Below are 19,635 nucleotides of genomic sequence, written 5' to 3'. Positions count from 1 at the left end.
CCCAGGTTTTAGTATTTTTTTGTTTACGTATTTCCTGCAGAGAGATTCCAAGTCATGGAAGTTAAGAAGGTTTGTATCTTGGGAAAAGCCTGAAGTTGTGACTGGCATTGACTGTGATGTAATCCTCCTCTATACTGCGACCATGACGTCATGACATCATGTAACATGACAAATGGGAGTCTGTTGGCTGCTTACGGCTGAGTACATTGGACTGAAAATGATTGTATCATTGAATCATTACAACCATTTTCATACGAGGGACCTAAAATATGTAACTGATTAATATATATATTAACTAATAACATTAGATTAAAAAAAAAAAAATCTATCATTAGACACAGGATAAGAAGTAAGGATAATGGCTAAAGGTTAAAAAGAAACAGTGGAAACAGTGTCATACTGCACAATCTGTTACGATGTCAAAGTTCAGTGAACTGAAATACATCATTGTAAGTGGTTACCTTTGGTATTTATCCAATAGTTTTTTACTTAAGAACACAAACACTGGAGGGTGCTGTTGTCTAACGTATGCAGTCTCCGTCCACAACCTTCTGGCTCCGGCACAATCTCACCTGTTCGCTCTCATGTATTACATCCCTGTTGTTATGTATTGAGTGGTATTATTAAAAAACACATTTCAGTCGACGAAGTGAAGCTCGTAAAACCAACGCTGGATTATTGTCTTTTATTAAGCATCAGTCAGTAAAATTGCTTCAAAATTGCTCATCATAGACATTTTCCTATAGCTTATTTACAAGTTCAGTGTGTCAAAGTTTTAAATAGCGCTACATGCATTGAACAACAGGAAACCACAAAGATAATATTCTACAAAGTCAACTGGTACAAAGTATGAAACTTTACAAAACAAACATTTCCCCAGACACAGTAAGGGCAGTATACAGACCTGTGCGAGTTGGTTGGACAGAGGTGATTCATTCCCTGAAGAAGGGGGAATATTCTGAAAATTAAATAATGTGTCTGTATTTGGCTTTAAACCTCTTGTGTGGCATATTGTGCTTAAAGAAAATGGTTACTCAACATTATAACTTGTGCTTTTGGAAATTGTATTTGAGCATGTCCTTTTGTATGCTGAAATTTATTTGCATGGTCGCTAGACAGCAGAGGATTTAATTCAGAAAAATAAATAAAGTGCAGTTCAGAAGATAAGAAGACAAGATATAAAAAGCAATAAGATAATTAGTAATAAGTTAACATTCATCCAACAGAGAAAATAGTTGTAACCATTTAAATAGACTATGGCTTGTTTTAGAAAATCCACAATAATGAGAGGCTCAATTCCAAAGATTTCTCGGTACTCACTGCTGTCTGACTGATGTGTGATGAATATTAATGAATCTTCACTCTTCACTGTGTAACCCCCCCCCCCCTTTTTGAAATTTTTATATCTAGCTAGTCTTTTCTGTCTGTTTCTAACGCCTTCAGTAGTGAAAGTCATACGACCATTTGTCATTTTTATTCCATTACCATGCAGCATTAAGGGCTGGGCTGCAACAAAAATCCCACACACCAGTGTTTTGTATACTTTCCTGTAAGCCAGACTCTTCTGTTACAAAGTTTGTTCCTCAGGACTCCAACACACCATCTGACCAAATACATTGCTGTAACTGAGCCTCTCCTGCTTGCCCAGACCCTCCCTTTGCGTGTTCAAGATGATATTTATAGAATCACAGAGATGAACACATCCTCAAAAGGATGTCTCAACCCAACTGCCACTTTTGCATTGTCATTCTGCACAAAAGACTCCAGCACAGGGACACTCCTTGAAATGAAAAAAAACGAACACATGTGCTGAGCGCCTAATCTGGCTGGGCAACTTCTAATTGACAGGATAGGACTGCAGCCTTCTTGCCTGAGGAATATTTTATCCTCTCACAAGAGCAGAGCGGGGCTCACGAACAGTGCTTTGAATGGTCATTTGACTGTGAGTTAAAGAGAGTTATTTGGTCTGAAGTTGGACATGAGGTGAGGGAGCAGAGTGCTACAGTCATCATTAGTAATGTCAGTTGCAATCAGGCTGACAGCTCTGCCGCAACGCTCTCTCTGTCACACGCTCCTTCCTATTCCGTTCACATTTCACACTCATCCTCTCCATGGGAGCAAGTAGCTGACGTGAACATGCACATCACAGCAACAGCACCATAGTTTCACCTGTTAGTTTCGTCTCCGTCTTTTGTCATTTGCTGCAACGTGTGCATGTTTCTGTGAGAAAGAGAGGAATGATGACTGAAAGGCCCAAAATCTAGTTTTCTGTTTACATCATTTCTTTAATAATTCAGCCGAGTGAAGCCACAGGTGAGGAGGGGATAAAATGAATGAATGTATGAACAGATTGTAAACCCTGTGAGTATTTGCAATATGTTATTTGAGTCTTTAAGGACTCAATCTCTACAAATTAGGCTACTTGTGTGCATCAAATGTGAGCCACCCAGTCATCTCAACCATCACCATGGAAACAGTGGTCATTCACTCTACTGAGTGAGCCTGCACCTGTTTGTTTTTGTGGAATGGGCCTTTTTCATGTAAATGTTTGTTACATTTAGGTGTAAGTACACAGGAAAGACATTAGAGGAAGGGCTGTGGATGTCTAACATATGAGTCTGACATCACGATGAGCCAGTTCTCTGTGTGTTTATTTACTGCACAGTTTGTTTAATTGTCATTCGGGCTCCATTTGACAGGGCACAGCAACAGATACAGTGTGCGGGGCAGGCGTTTGTTAAAAGCGAAGGCACAGAAATATCTAACTCACATTATGTCTAATGATTGCAAACAACCATACAGAGTAAATACTTCTATTATTTTAAGCATAAAGATTCACTACTAAAAATAGATGCTTTGTAGCATGCTTGCATAATATGTCATAAAGTTAAGAATATTATAAAACCATGCTTCCATGATTAATGTAACAAAGAGCATGAGAGCACCAGATGATCAACACCCAGATTGGTCATATGTTTGGAGTCAGGTGCGAACAGGAAAGCAGGATGCAGGGTATTTGGTTGAACTAAAGTGGCCTGCAGACACACGATGTACCTCCATGCTTTTTGTGTGCCTCAGTGGTGAGTTGTACGTCGCTGCGAAGTGGCTCTATGTTCGTAAGAGATGTCATGTGAACTGATACGAGTATAATTTGGATTTCTGGAAGCGAACCTCTTGCCAAGAACCACAGAGTGTTAATAATCAAATTAGTTTTCGAAATGGATGTAAAATAAAGTGCTGTGTTCCCTCTTCATTGTCCTTCTTCTTTTTCTTTTTTTTTTTTCTGATCCTCCGTCAACAGCTTTCTTCTTCAGATGTCAGTCCTGTCATCTGTGCATTCTCCAGCTTACATGTTTGTACTGAATGAGCAAGTATGGCTCCCTGAAATATGTCAGATTCTGCTGTTTAGAAAAGGAATGCTTAAATTTCTAACATTTTGAGATAAAACAGTAAAACTACTATCGTCTGTATGAGTCATCAGAAAGAACAATTCTTTGGTTCTTCACATTGCACAAAGGATAGAGGGACAGACGTTTACAGGGAGACAGTAGCAAACAATACAAATGTATCTACTATAGTATATTGTCTAATAAATGCAAGTCCATCAAAATAATGCAGTACATAATCAAAATGTAAATCTATGAGATTAGCACAATATATTTTGTCTAAGAGTCCATTCTTTTAGAAAATATCTTAAAAATATAAATGATTTTGATTCTTTACCTTGTACAATAAATGTGTAATATTCTACTTTTGTAGTTTTACATGTACAATATTCACACACCTACAAATCTGGAAGTTCAACATAGAAAATCTTTGTGATTTTCAGTGCTGTCTTTCTAGCTTTAGTGATACTCATAAGCTTTGCCATTTTATATGAAGTTACGTTTTTCAGCTACAATATGACAACTCCTCCGAAAACACCTTTGAGAAAGTTTTGAAATAATAAGACTTTTTGATTTACTCCAGATAAAAAAAAAAAAGACAAAGAAAGAACTCTGATTACACCAATCTGAGGGACACACGCAGACAACTACAAACAAACAAATACGTAAACAAACAAGAATAAACATTTTCCTTTTTTTTTCTGTGTTCATAATAAAAATAATTATCATGTTAAGGTGCTCTCTCTTGCCAGCAGTCGGGCACAACGAGAACGAGAAGGAAATCGATGGATGCAGCCTCACAGTGTCTCTCGATCGTCTAAACGTTTTCTGTGCAGTAAAAAATATCGATGAGCAAGACACTAAACTCCTGCTGAAAAGAATCAGACTGAAACACTTGATTCTCCTCAAGTTCACGCTTAAGACAAGAGACCGTTAACGTTACACAACAATAAATATACTGAAGGATAATTAATGCACACACTTGTATATGTATGTGCTCTTTGCCTGTGTCTCTCACCTATGCAAACACAAACATAACACATGGGAGACAACATGAACTAAGGCCAGTTTTGAGGAAGGAAGTTAATGGAAGCAAACTCTACATTTTCCCAACATGTTTGTGAAATCATAATCATACAATGTATAATCATAACTTCAAGAAAAATGTATGTTCCGCCTTTACACTACGACATAGTTATTTGAACTATTTCTCAGCTGAATGTGTTTCCCAGTGTGCAGTGTCACGTTTCAATGCCCTCTCTGGTTTGCTACTGATTGGACAGCCTTTGCTATTGGCTTTATCCAGGGATGTCAGAAAAATAGGTTTTCGATTATAAAAATGATATCCCGTGCTCTTATAACTTCTTATAACTAGGTTGTAATTTTTAGATGACAATCTGGGCTAAAACAAATGTATAAATAGTAAAAATGATCAGACAGGCATTCCTTGCCATTCTTCAGATTCCACTGCTAAGTCTTTAAGGAGTCCTTGGCCAGAAAACATTGGAGAGCAGAACACAAAAATCTTTCCCATCTTCCACAGTTATTTTATTTTCATAGGAAGTATTTTGTATTGTAATTCTTGAAATGTTTTCAGTGCCTTTCATACTTTCAGGAAGTCCACTGTGCTTCTTATTTGCTCTCCAACCCCTCTGCGCCTCCCCTCCTGTCTGTTTCCTCAGTGGTCTCTCACTTATTGTAACTTTAAGTGTTAGAGTGACTCTGCTCCCCCTGAAGTGGCTGTAGCTCCTGAACCACATGGTTCTCCTGCCCCTCCAACGGCAGTGTGCTGTTTCCCAGCTTCCTCTGGAGACCCTCCATGTGGTTGGACTCCTGCTGGTAGCTGGAGTGATGGCCAAACTTAGGGCTAGCTTTTTCCAGGAGTCTTTGGGATGGGTTGGTGCCTGAACCGTCATGCAGGTGCTCCTCCTCATCCGTGTCAGCATCAATGAACTTGTTGATGGATGCATCGTGGAATGTGAAGATGCTGGGCAGTAAATTCTCCGGGCTCTTGTTGGGTGTCCTGCCGCTGGCAGTCGTGTAGACGGACACCTCCGGGCTCTGGACTGATGAGCTGTCTGAGAGGGCCCCTGTTCCTGAATCCTCACCGTCTTTGAAGTTGACCTTGAGCGATCGGCTTTTGAGTGGGTTGTTGTGCAGGCCCTTGGGGCTGCCAGAATACGGGCCGGGCTTGGTTCCCCGTCCTGTCAGGGGTGTAGCGGTGCCCTGGGATCCTTCATGTTCATTCTCCAAGGTGGGCTCCAGGCTGGGGTTGGTGCTGACCTTCCCTGGCATGTTGCTGATGGGGCTGTGGGAAAAGCGAGAGCTCTCAGGAAAGTCAGTGGCGCAGCTGATGAAGCTGTCAATGCTGGACATGCTCCTCATATCCGTCACTGCCTCCGCTGTGCTTGAGATGGCTTCAGCCGGAATGTTTCCCATCTCAAATTCAGCTTTCTGCCTAACTGCTTTGGACAGCGGTCCTTTCTCCTTGCTGTTGAGGTTGGGTTGTGACTGGGTCTTGGCCATCTTGTTGTACATCTCCTCCAGTTTCTGTGCACTGAGATGCTGAGGGCTGCTAGAGGGTTTGGCCTGCTCTTGGTAGCTTGACTCCAGGGTCTTCATGGGGCTGCTGGGGCTGGTCTGTAACTTGAGTTTGGGTGTCCCTTTCGGCTGGCAAGGAGACACATGATTATCATGCACCTTCTCCTTCTTTTCATCTGCTTTTTCCACCATTACATCCATCAGCTCAACACTGCGGCCAAATGCATCTTTAATGTTCATAGACACAATACTGCCATTTCTCTTGGCCCGCTCCAGGGCCTCCCTTCTTTTAATAGCTTTCTCCTGCCTCTTTTGCTCTTTGTAGAACTCAGAGAAGTTATTTACAATGATGGGGATAGGCAGGGCTATCACCAGTACTCCAGCGATGCAACACAAACCTCCAACTATCTTTCCCAGTAGAGTTTTTGGGTAGATATCTCCATACCCTACTGTGGTCATAGTAATGGTAGCCCACCAGAAGGAAGCTGGGATGCTTTTGAACTTGGTGTCCTCTTCATCCTTTTCTGCAAAGAACACCAGACTGGAGAATATCATGATGCCCATGGCCAAGAAGAGGATGAGCAGGCCCAGCTCATTATAGCTCCTCCTGAGAGTGAAGCCCAGAGACTGAAGACCTGTGGAGTGACGAGCCAGCTTCAGAATACGCAGGATCCGCATGATCCGGAAAATCTGAACCACACGACGGACGTTCTGAAATTGCAGCACACTCTTGTTGGATTCTGTTAGGAAGATGGTGACGTAGTATGGCAGGATGGCCAGTAGGTCAATAATATTCAGAGGACCTTTAAAGAACTTCCATTTACTGGGGGAGGAGAGGAAACGGAGCAGGTACTCCATGGTAAACCAGGCAATACACACAGCTTCCACGTGGGCCAGTTGTGGGTTGTCTGTGGGTTGACCAAACTCATCTGTGTCCTGCAGCTCTGGAAGCGTGTTCAGAGACAAGGCAATGGTGGACAACACAATGAAGAGGATGGAGATAATTGCCAGGATCTGAAAAGCACAGAGAGAAAAAACATAAAACATTAAAAATACTAAAAAACACACAGTAGTCTAAGTAGAGCCCGGTGCTGTATACCCATAGGGATAGCAATGTTGGTCAGTTAGTCTTTGATCCGGACTGAAATATCTCAATAACCACTGGACGGTTCACCATTGTGGTGATCCCCTGACTTCCTTTAGCTCCACCATGAGTTTGACAATTGTGGTGAAATGCCTCAATAACTACTAGATGGATTGTCTAAAGATTCTCTACATTTGGTTTATGACCAGATACCTGCACAACTAATGACATTCCCATCAGGCTTAGCTGTACTTAGTGTTTATTGCTAATTGGTAACATGATAACACGCTAAACTATCATTAAACATCACCTGGTAAACATACACATGTTACACATTGTCACTGTGAGCATGTTAGCATGCTGATGTTAGCATTTAGCTCAAATCACTGCTGTGCTTATGTGCAGCCTCACAGAGCAGCTAGCATGGTGGTAGACTTCCTGTTTGGTAACATTTAGTTTATAAAATTGTCCTTGAGGGTCACTTTTAAATAAAGTTTGAAGGTGTGTTGGTCAGGTAACAAATCAAATACAAGGTACTTATTAGAATGTGCATACTATCAAAATAGGAATGGCATCAGACTAATTGCATGTTCAGTCCAGTCTTTTAATCTTCGTGCAATAAGCTACAAACGTTTGATCTTCAGAACAGCATTTTGCTGCCTAGACCGGAATGATTAATAGACTTAAAGATTAAAAGGCTGCACTGAATACACAGTAACTCTGAAGCCATCTGTTTTGGGTTTGTGTGAGTATCGCTTTCATTATATTGAACCTGAACTTGGTACCACACTATAAGTTTTTATTTTGTAAAACTATTTTATCAATATTATAATCACACCAAACAGAAAAAGTAGAGCCAAGCAGCATCTTGACATCATGCATAACAGATCATACATCTGAAGAGGTAATTTTGCCTGCATGCAATTTGCAGTGTTTAAAAAAGTAGGGTAAAGGGGAACATGACAGTGGGTGACCTGTGTAGCTAAAGTTAGTACTTGACTGCCCCTGAACTACATGCTGAAAGTTAACAAACCTCCACCAAAGTGAAATAGTGCTTTAACAATGTCAGAGGAAGAAGGTCAGTCCCATGAGAAACTCCATTTCAGTGTGTCAAAATGGTGTGGGTCCATTTGTGTAATTAAATTGCGTTTCAGAACTGGCGGAAATATCCCAACTAGTGATGGCATTTCCTGATGATATTCACGGCCCATTTAACTTTTCTGGCTACTTTCTTCATGAGCATTCGTGAAATGTCATGTCAGCATTTCAAAAGAAACAGGGTCAGAGCTAATATGATCTCTTGGGTAGATGTTTTTTTTCCCCCACCCTCTCCGAGTCTTTGACGTATGCATTACAGAGAGACAGTGAAGGAGGGAGAGAGAGTTTGAGATTGTATTGTATTGATACATTTTTTAAAACCCCTGCCACACTTGCTCTTTGTCATTTCCACGCCATTTCTGTTCAGTATGCTTGAATCCTTCAGTGCCTGAGGCTACAAGAAAATCACAATGTATTACTTGTTTTACAAAGCACACCATACACGCTCAGTGAGCCTGACTGACAGACTGCTGGAGACCTCTGAGGCAACGAGACGCCTACTAATGATATAATCTGCTGAGTACAATAGGGTCGTTCATAGTGCTTGGGATTAAGAGGGCTGCACGGTTGTGGATGTGTAGGTGTGCCACACCTATTATTCCTGTCCCAGAGTCAGTGTGAAATCCAGCACAAGGTCACTGTGGAAGCTGTGTCCCAGGCCAGTAGCAAGCAGGATTATTAGCTGTTACCAATCAGCAGCCATAAGCTTTAATTAATCTTGACAGGTGACTGCTTGTACACCTACCTTGGCCTTTGAAGAGGGATACCCTGCTGCAGGGGAGGTAAGAGAGGGCAGGAGAAAGACTAGAGAAAAGGCATTTCAACTTCAGCAGCCAAATAGTTTGGCTGTGAGAGTGAATTAAAGGGCAGGTAAAAAAAAAAAAAAAAAAAGTAAACTCTATCAGAGCCTTTCCCTGAAATAGCCTGCATCCCAAGAGACACCGAGTGATGGATGAAAACTCTCAAATACGAGCCATTAGAGGTAGATTTCTTGCTGAATAATCACCCCCAAGAGAGTAAAACAACTAATGTAAACGCAATGTGAAACATTAACATAGTCTTCGTATCAAGTTGAATGTAGAGTTACTATTTTCATTGTTATTTCAGGATGTGGAGTTCAGACAGTTCAGTTATCAGAAACCCCAGGTGAGAGAAAAGGAAATTACAGTATGAGCATTGATTTATCAGTAGCATTTCAAAAGAAACAGGAGCAGAGAGTCACTGGCTACTGAGCCTCAGTTTTAAAATGGGCCGTCCGGTGGAAAGCACACTAGTCAGATCAACACTAATCTAGCTTGATGCACTGACCAGGCCTGAGAGAGGCCAATGAATCATGCTGAATACAAAAGACAGAATCTGGGTGTGTTGTGTGAAGAACAGCCGGAGCATGACCCGCTCAACCTACCCACCAAATTCTCTCTCTTACTCACCTTTTCCCCTCTCACCATGGGAGTGTGCCAACATGAGGTCAGCCAGAGAGGAGATTATAGGGATGTGATCTCACCACAGAGACACAGATAGAGTAGATAGCGTAGAGGACACACGGCACAGTGACAAATCTGTGACACACAGAGGAACTGAGGCAAACCAAGTCTGAACAGACATTTGTGAGTTTCCATGGTGAAGCAATGCAGTGTGATGTGTGTGTATGTATGATTTGTGCATGCAGAGGTGACACATTTCAAAAGTGAAGAAGTTCAATATGAACTGTGAGACAGAGCAGAGCAGGAAGAGAACAGAAATGTATTCTCATAGTGCCTATATAGCCAAAATGCATTTAGGTGAATGTAGTTTACTTTACAGCAGGGATGTTAAGACACAGATGCACTTCTGAAGAGGGTTATGGTAAGTGTTGCGTTACCTCATTAGCTCTTAATGATGAGCACTGAGGTCATGGGGACAGCGTGCCTCACTTCCTGTTTGCAAAAACTGAAACACTGGAGATGAATCTGATCAAGGCTGCTGCTACTTCTGCACAACCCTTAGATATACAACAAACAAATACAAACACACACACCCACACACCCACACACACACACACACATACACACATACAAACACACACATTCACTGCCTGCTCAGTAATTAGCCCCAAGCCTTCCTTCCCCACAGGCCAGGAGGCAGGAGACTGAATATTTAATATCCTCCTGAAGTGCAAGCTATATTGTCCTGGAAAAGGTGTGTGAGTGGGCGCTCACTTGGCCATGACGGACTACAGAGCCAGAGAGGTAGTCTAGTTTTCACACTGCTTTCACCACACAAGGTTAGCTCTGCTTCATGCCTGATCAAAGGAGGGCTGGACTGAGATGGAGATTCTCTGTAAAGAAGCTGCAGAAAGTTCCTCAGAGAGGGAGCATAACACATACATGTTGTGTAGCCAGGTTGCGCTCATTTCTCAGGAATGAAAAAGTCAGAAATTCATGACTTTTGACAGGTTTTCCCATCTATGTTTTATCAACACACACGATGGACAATGGATCTTATTTTGTGCTATCTAGAGTCATTATTCGTCTTGCTCCTTTTTTATTTAGTCTCATTCCTTCCATTCACACTCAATGTAAAAAAGGAGGGCAAAAATACTTTAAAATGATATTTTACATAAGATATATCTTTTAATTATGAAAGATTTTTTCCACAGCTGTGTGTTTTGAATGGTGGTAAAAGGTCTGTAATTTAATCCATCATGAGGAAAGAGGCTGTGGTCAGCTTGGATTTGTGGCAGTTACTTACAGAAGTGATATGTTTCCATGAAAACATATTCAAAGAAACTTGAAACACTGTTCACCATCATAGTTTAGCATGCTAGTATGCTAACATTTGTAAATTACCACTAAAAACATGTTGTCAGTTTTGCAGGTATTTAGCAATTAACCAAAGTACTGGGAAAACTGAACTGTTGACCAGATGATGCTGAAAAATCAGGGGATCACCAAAGTCAGTTGAGATATTTCAGTCTGAACCAAAGCTGTGAACTAATGGACATTATCCAACATTTCCAAAATTGCATTTCTGTTAAAATGCAGCTAAATACACAGTTTCTTTTTTAGACCTCACCCATGACTGTTAAATTCAAAACAGACATGTGCATACACTGTAGCTCCAGCGTTAGAGCGCCATCAGTATCACAAAACTGAGATGACACGTTTTGGGAGAGTTTTTTTCAGAGGACTTAAATAGTTAGGATGTCTAATTCTTGGTGAATCATAAAGCATTACATAGTCAAATATTTTGAAACAGAGGAATCTGGAGAGACCAGGCAGAAGAGATCAGACAGAAGGGAGAGCGCAGCCAGGGCAAAGAGAGGCGAGTCAGATAGAGACTGGAGGTATGTAAGGGACGTATGAAAAGAGAAATACAAGACACACAAATGGCATTTGGGTCTGAGAACAAAGGATGTGATGAACAAAGTGGCATTGTACTCTCCAGAATAAATCTATTCTAAATCTAATCGCTATTCAGCGTTTTACCTTACGCCTTGCTGTGTGAAAGATCTATTCACTTCTGGTTGTTCTGGTTTGTTTTCATTGTAACTGGATTTGCCCTCATCACCACATGAGCTGAGTTAATGGAAGGATTGTGTCCCAAAGTGACTCACTCACTTTATTTTCTGAGGGCATGTTAGGTGTAAGATGGCATCTCTAATCCTCTTATTGTATTACTTCTTCTGCGATTTGCCAATAAATGTTTTCTGGCCCTGTACGCTGACAGCTGACCTTCCTCCCACAGGGTCTGTTGTGGTTCTGCTGTAGTTCCCTCTGTGGGATACTGTGTCTGTGATTTTGTTTTTTATTACAGGCTTCAGTGGAAAAGATGGATGGAATTACCCTGCTGGTAAACAAAGTGGAGAAGTGTTTCTCGCCAGACTAAACGGAGAAACCTTTTGCAGCTATAGGCACTTTGTCCCCAGGGTTACAATCATCCTCTTGGAAAGTTCCACATAGGGACTGTGACGCAGTAAAACTACTCTCATACATAAACTAATTACAGGTAACCCCTTAACATACAGTTTCCACTTTTGTTTCTGCTCAAATAATAAAATTTTTTCTTTGCAAACTTACTCAAACAGGAATAAACACTGCCTTTGTTGCCTTTGGCTATTTTTACTGGTTTGGGAGATTTGGTGCTCTGGTGAGTATTTACGGCAGCAGGATGGTGTGTATGGGATTGACTGGAAATAAACTACAGTGCCCATGTTCATCATAATGAAGGAATATTTCACCCAGTGGTGCTCACTCAAGTGTTTTTTTAATAGTTTTTGGACAACAATGGAGCTCTGTGGGATAGAGGAAAAAGATATATCAGACTTTGACTACACAGACGATACTTGCCAGCAGGATCAATTCAGTGCTGGTTTTAGCGGTGGGATGGGATGTGCTGACAATGAAAAAAATATAGAATATCTCCAGACCAGTTTTCTGTATTAAGCTGTGCCATGTTGGTTTTTTTTTTATGGCTGCATCATTCCATCAAATGGAAATATTCTTAATGTTTTGTGCATACAATAAAGTATCTATCTATCTATCTATCTATCTATCTATCTATCTATCTATCTATCTATCTATCTATCTATCTATCTATCTATCTATCTATCTATCTATCTATCTATCTATCTATTTATGTGATAACTAATATATAATAATACTAATATAAAAAATATTTATATTAAAGTTCCTCAACATTCAGCCTTCCATATTTGTTATCTTTGTAAAGTTTATAATCTTCACCACAATATAAAATAAAGTTCTGTGGTTTTGAACAATGTTTGTCTTCACAGCATGCGTTTGTAGTGACTCACTGGCAGGCTGCTACTTCTTGAAGGTTTTAACCTTCTAAAACAACACAATGGCAGGAGTAACAATTATATCCTGCAATGCCTTTAGGGGCTGAGCTGAAGTACATAAACTTTCAGGATCATGGAGAGGTCAGCTGTCATCCACTGATGCTTTTTATACAGTGTTGATGTGTTTTTTTTTTTTTTTACTTAAATACTTCAATGGAAATCTAAAAGTTCTGAAAGTTGACATGGAAAGATGAACAGACACAATAGTAGAAATAACAATAACTGTTTTAATTATGAATTACTTTATATCCCAATCTGGTTGAAAAAACAATGAAGTTTCTGATTACATAAGTGTCCCGAGACTAACTTCCCCATCTGTTTCTGAACCAGATAGGCAATGACTTTAAGCATCTCCTGAATTGACAAGCGCTCCTGTGTCCCGCACAGATGTGCCCTCCGCCTCATCTGCCTCATTTCACCTTGCCTCACAACCTTTTCTGTCCCACCTTTCAGCCTATAGCAGGGAGCCTGTGCCCATCCAGTGCCATGTGCTGAGGAGGTGACAGGGAGATGGATTACTGAGCTTGCGGCTACGCACAGGATGTGTCCTTTCGGAAGTGTGAAGGTGGTGCTAAAATGATGAGGCACGCAGACACAGGGCATTAAGTGTGTGTGCACATGTGGGATTTTTGTAGGTCTATCTGAGCCCTCATGAATACAACACGCACAGAAGTTGTCATTTGCAAGGAACATTTTAGTTTAGATTAATCGTCAGGGATGATGGTTTAAGTTAAAAGTTCAGTAAGTGTAAGACCTTAATGTTCATGTTAAAAGTTAAGGTAATACTGTAATTCCACTATGACATAAATCATAATACAAATTGTTTGTGTGTGCAACTGTTTGTGTTTAGTTTCATTGTGACTTTGAACTCAAGCTCATCACTGGGTTCTGGCGGGTGTCCATAGAGGCGAAGTCTGTATCTTTGGAGGACATGAATGCATTTTTGGCACGGCAAAGAAAAGGTGAGAGGATGAGAAAAGGCACAGAGGTAACACTGTGAATAATGAAGACAAAATAAGAGAGTGACAAAGTGAGAAAGCGAGATGAGAGATTTCTCCCCTGTGGCTGATGTACGAACCGGTGCTGTCGCCCTGAGTGTCATTCCCCTCTGATAAAACACCTGGCTTCTTCCATCAGCCTTTCACCTGGGACAGAAAACTTTGACTCTGAAACATCTGGAACGCATGCGTTATCAGGTCTACGTTGAATAATACATGCCTCAAGATTATAATAACAGCTTCTCTCCTGCATGTGCTTTGGAGAATTTAAGAGCAAAACTATCTCACATGTGCTAAACTGAGCTGCAGCAGATATCTCTCTTCCTCCGACTGAGTAATTTCATAAGGAATATAAATCAGTTTAAGCATGAAATGAAAGACTGATCCTAGATTATTAAGTGATAAATTACCACTCAGGAGCTGCTTGACTGGCACTGCAAAGGAGGCTTATAGATCCACATCACCTTCATGATATAAGACTATTGATTTCAAACAATAAATTGGTCCCAGATCCCCAGAAATCACCCTGCATCCTGCTGCTGTCAGCTTCTCTAACCCATGTGCTGAAATTTTCTTCTATCTGTAATATTGGTGTAGAGCCCTTCTGTAGAGGAAATATGGTTCAACAAACAGTATGAAAATCTAAATCCAGAATATGTCAAAGCATTTATCAATTATTACCACTGTTCTGTATATTATAAAATCTCTATATACCTTATATGTATATTATGACAAATTAGAGATGTGTAATTTGGGAGGAAAATGAGTCCTGTTTTCTTTTGTACATAAGCTTTTTTTTTGTTTTTTTTTAATGATTCATTGTACAATAAATGTGTTGTCAGCTATTTATGACTTTTGTTGGAAACATGAAGGTTGGAAAATTTTTATGTGAAAATTACTCAAACTGATTTTCTTTATTTTTGGACTTTTTTGTTGTATTTTTTGATATGATTAATATAAATGATATATACAGTCAGTTTCAAGAGAATGGATGACCTATTAAAAAGCTTTATGTAGCTTCGAATGAGGTGAAATAAGCTGAACCTTCAATGAACTGTGTGCCGTCCCGCTCTGCACTCTGCTGAGACTGAGAGACAGGCAGGTCCTCCTCACAGCATGTGCCTGTCTGTCTGTGTAAGCCTGCTGTGGGAACTCTCAGCAGGCTGAGGAGGCTTTCCTCCAACAGGCCGCAGAAAAAGCTCACAGCCTGCATGGCTGAGCCCTGCTAATGAAACAAGTATCATCTCCAAAGATGTACATTTCTGATATCCAGCGGGCATTTTTGTGCAGGCCTGAACAGCATCACAACAATACTCGCAGGCTTACAGCATAATCACATCTCCACTCTGCGGAGACACATCACACGCAGCTGAAAATGACAAGTATTCAAAATCTGGCTTTGTTCTTGATACTTGTTTTTGCAGAGCGGAGCTCCAGCTGTCTCTTGTTGCCATGGTCTTTGCTCACTGGCAGCAGAGTTTGCAGGCAAATGAAAAACAAAAGACAGAATACATAATGCTGAATCACCACCAACTCTGAGAACACGGCCCACTTGGCAAAATTATTGTTTCTTTTTCATCTATAATTATGGGTGTGGTGGTGAGTGCATAACATAAGAGGATAAACACCAGCAGAGAAAGCTAACAGGTTTTGGTTGTGTAATTAATATGTCAATCAGTCAAGTCAAGTCAGGTTTAATTACAAACAGAGGAAGTAATCAACATCAGGAGACAGGCGGCCTAAAGATGAGCAGGAGGCATAATACACTGCTATAGCTTTAATGTAGTTTTTTGAGCAGAATGCAAACAGAGCTGAGGAGATTACATCAGAAAAGGAAGTTCATGACCTCTGTCAGAGAAAGTGATTCCTGAGAATCAATGAATGACTCCAAATGATTAAGTTGTTTCCAGTGAAAGCTTTTTATGCCCGGTAACATTATACCGTTCATCATTACACAATTCTGATATAGAGGAATACCTCCTTATGTCATCTGCTATCTACTCTCCCACCATGCCATCTCCGTGGCTACAAAGAGCAAAGCCTCATCGTATGGTTTCATCAAGTCTGATGCAAGCTCGTGCCAAGCAGTGGACACAGAGGCCAATAAGATGCCTTCACTGATCTGGTGACTGCTCACAGCTAATTAATGTTCAGTTATTTTCCCGTCTCCGGTGAACTCCCTCTGTGTTTACCATAAAGGACCAGGTCACCAGGTTCCTGTGACACGATTGAGCACTGAGTAGGGAGAGTCACCTGGGCTGCTCACCGTGAAACACCGCCTGAAACAGGAGAGGCCTGGTCGCAGCCTGTAATCCTACATGATGCCATATCACCTCTACACCGCAGTTTCAGTGCTAGACATTCGATGACATACAAGACAGATAAGTCTGATGCTCATGTGTAATCAAATTAGGTAGGTAGGAAGGTACTGTAACATATTTTAAAGGATCAGTTCTACATGTTTGGGAAACACACTCATTCGCTTTCTTCTTCGCTGTTCTGTTCTCATGTCAGTCCATTAAATATGAAGCTACAGCCAAGAGACAATTTAGCAGAAAGACTTAAAACAGCTAGCACCTAGCACCCCCAAAGCTCATTAATAAACACGTTATATATCTTGTTCAAGCTGCACAAAAAACAACAATTCCATGGCAGATTCAACATAAGAGATATACCATGTTAATCAATGAGCTTTAAAAGTGCTGGTGGGCAGATTTTGTTACTAATGGACAGAGCCCAGCTAGCTGTTTCCCCCTGTTTCCAGTCTTTGTGCTAGGCTAACAGGCTGCTGGCTGTAGCTTCATGTTTACTGTACAGACAAAAGAGTGATATCAATCAACTCATTAAACTCCCTGTAGACAAGTGTATAGGCATATTTCCCAACATGTCAAACTACTTCTTAAACATGATGGTTAACAATATTATCTGCCATTTAGTTGAGAGCTGAAGGATGTACAGTAGCTCCAGCAGTGGCTGACATGTCTTACGCTTCTCTGACACCTCCATTATCGCAGCAGGGAAGCTCTGGTCTGTCACATCTCACCTCTCCGTATGTGCCTGTGAAACTGCTAATGCATCAAAACTAAAATTATCTTAACTGGTCCCAGTGTGCCAGGCCCACCGTTCACTGTAGTCATGACAACAAATTTACCAGGTTGCGATTATAGAAAGTGCTGAGCCACTGGATGTCTGGCAGGATCTATTTCCCCCTGCACCTTTTCCTTTTCCATCACATATGTCTGCCATTTCCCTCTCTGTCTGAGTATGAAGATATCTCTATTTAAGAGATGGGTGATTAGCAAATGTTTAGTTGTAACGCCAGATGGCACATGCACTGTCCTCCATTTGACACCAACAGTTTTATATAAAATGATCTGTGATGAGGAAACAGAATGCACAAAGACAGAAATGGCCCAGGGTCTTGTTTAAAAAGCACATGTGCCTCATGCATCTCCCATGGAGAATTCAGCATCCAGCTGACACCTTGCTGAATATCCAAACTCGTTGAAGCAGCATGTTAGAATCCACCTCTGGTACTTCCAAGTTTTGTTGCTTTTTTGTTTTTTTGTACAATGAAATTCTCCAAAAGTAACAAACAGGATGGAAAATCCCACCACACACATCACTTTTCTTCACCTACTGTACTATTAGCTGCGTGTTGAATACTTAAGTCAGACTTCACACATGACAAATCAAATCTAAGAATACGCCTCTTACACTCTTAACACAGATGCTAAGCGTAACATAAAACCATCTATTTTTCATTCTGTGGAAGTGAAACACCTGCTGTGTACCACAGTCTCCTCTTAAATGTTTCAGCAGTGCTGGAAGGCCAGACCAAAGAACTTCCTACCTGACCATCAAGAACCACATCTGTGTATGTATGTGTGTGTGTGTGTGTGTCTGTCTGTGTGTGTGTGTCTGTCTGTCTGCCTGCGTCCGTACAGTGTGTCTCCTACATCAGTGTCAGACCACTAAATGTCTCCCTGGCCTGCTCATTTCTGTCCAACTGTGCAATACTCTGGAGGCCACAGCACTCTGGCACAGCCGTTCATCCTCAGTGGTAAAGCGAGGCCAGAGATACATAATGTAGAGAGAGACCAAGAGAAAAAGATGTTTGAAGTGCAGGGTATAGTCTATAATGTATGCAGCTGAGATGCACAGTCACTAAAGCGCCCTAAGGCAACAGGCAGAAAAGAAACTTTAGAAGTGACCTATTATTTTTTTAAACCTCAATGAAATGCTAAAATGAAGCTGTGTAGTAATGATCAACTACAGAAATAGAACAATGAAGCCCAGTGAGTTTACTGTCCTCCAACTGTACCACGAGAGAGAGAGAGAGAGAGAAAGAAAGAAAGAAAGAAAGAAAGAAAGAAAGAAAGAAAGAAAGAAAGAAAGAAAGAAAGAAAGAAAGAAACTGAGAGTCTGGCATTTACGAGAAGAACAGTTTAGAGGGATCTAACCTTTAAAAGATGAACATTCATTCTGAGCTTAGAGGCCTGACACACAAAAATATAACATTCATTACAACTGACTCTGTGATGGAGCCTAAAAAGCACAAGAGGAAAGAACTGGTTTGTGCTACACTTACAGTAACTTATGCATCACATTGTGCGCTTGTGTTTACAGTGAAACGTGAGAATGGGATATTTTCAGTTTATGTCAGGGCCACGAGGCCTTTCAGTCATGCTGTAATAAGAGTGGACAGAGATTTTTATCTGACAGAAAAGCGTGTCCAGCTGTCTGTCACAATATGTGGCGAACACAAACAATGGCAGGCGGGTGCATGTGATGTGTGACTGACTGAACCAGGATTTGCACATCACTGATGATCAAAAACAGAGCTCGGTCCATTAATGCAGAACGCAGAGGGATTAATTGTCATGGTATAATGACAGTGGAGGAATGAAAAAACAGGCTTACTCTCTCTGTGTCTGCCTCACACGACTTCCTTCCTCCTCTTTTCCTCATGTGTGCATGAACACTTAAAGTGCACATGCACAACACGCAGAGACACACATGAACTGACAGACAGACGCTCAGAGTGTACGCAGATCTCCTCATGGGGAGACGGCGGTACCTTGGTGTACAGCTCAGCTGATAGTTTCCATGGTGACGTGAGGCTTTTGAGCATTTGCATAACAGATGCAGCAAGGCATTCACAAAAACAGGACACCAAAAAAAAGAGAGCAGGGGACGAAAAATACAGCTCTGCCTCAGTGCTGACACTGACTGACACTGACTTCTGGTAAAACAGAGAGGTGAGTTAAAAAAGAAAAACCTGGGCCACTTCAGTGCACTGATTTGTAAAATAGCAATGCATGAGTAGCATCAGTCAGTTCTAAGTGACACTCAAAGTTTATTTGACAGGCTGTTTCTTCATTCTTCCCTGAAACATTCAATCTTTCCTTTGTTAACACACACACACACACACACACACACACACACACACACACACACACACACAAAAAAACTCTCAAAATTTTGTGCTTAGTATTTGGGAAGGAAAAAGTTCAAGCTCCTGCCACACTGCAAATCAGAAAACGATTACTTGATGAATCAATGAGTAGATCCATTAATTGTTTCAGTCAAAACCAACACAAAAATCTTGAAAGCAGACAGTCAATCTTCCAGGAAGTACCACAATTACTACAGTTTGGTGCATGGCCACAGATCATGTGTACATTT

At 41.0% G+C, this 19,635-nt stretch overlaps 1 protein-coding gene across 1 annotated transcript in view; it reads right to left on the bottom strand.

Moving 5' to 3' along the window:
• Positions 1–670: 670 nt before the first annotated feature.
• Positions 671–19,635, bottom strand: part of LOC111660862 (potassium voltage-gated channel subfamily B member 1-like) — a 37,017-nt gene continuing 18,052 nt past the window's right edge. Inside the window, exon 3 of the mRNA XM_023414289.2 lies at positions 671–6,941. Within this exon, the coding sequence (XP_023270057.2) occupies positions 5,091–6,941 (1,851 nt within the window). The 3' untranslated portion in view covers positions 671–5,090. The remainder of the gene's footprint in view (positions 6,942–19,635) is intronic.

This window comes from Seriola lalandi, unplaced genomic scaffold (assembly GCF_002814215.2).
Source record: "Seriola lalandi dorsalis isolate HSWRI2012SDOR001 ecotype SW California unplaced genomic scaffold, Sedor1 jcf7180002054522, whole genome shotgun sequence".
Lineage (NCBI taxonomy): Eukaryota > Metazoa > Chordata > Actinopteri > Carangiformes > Carangidae > Seriola > Seriola lalandi.
Note: the sequence above shows the minus strand (reverse complement) of the source record. Positions and strands in the feature narration are given on the sequence as shown.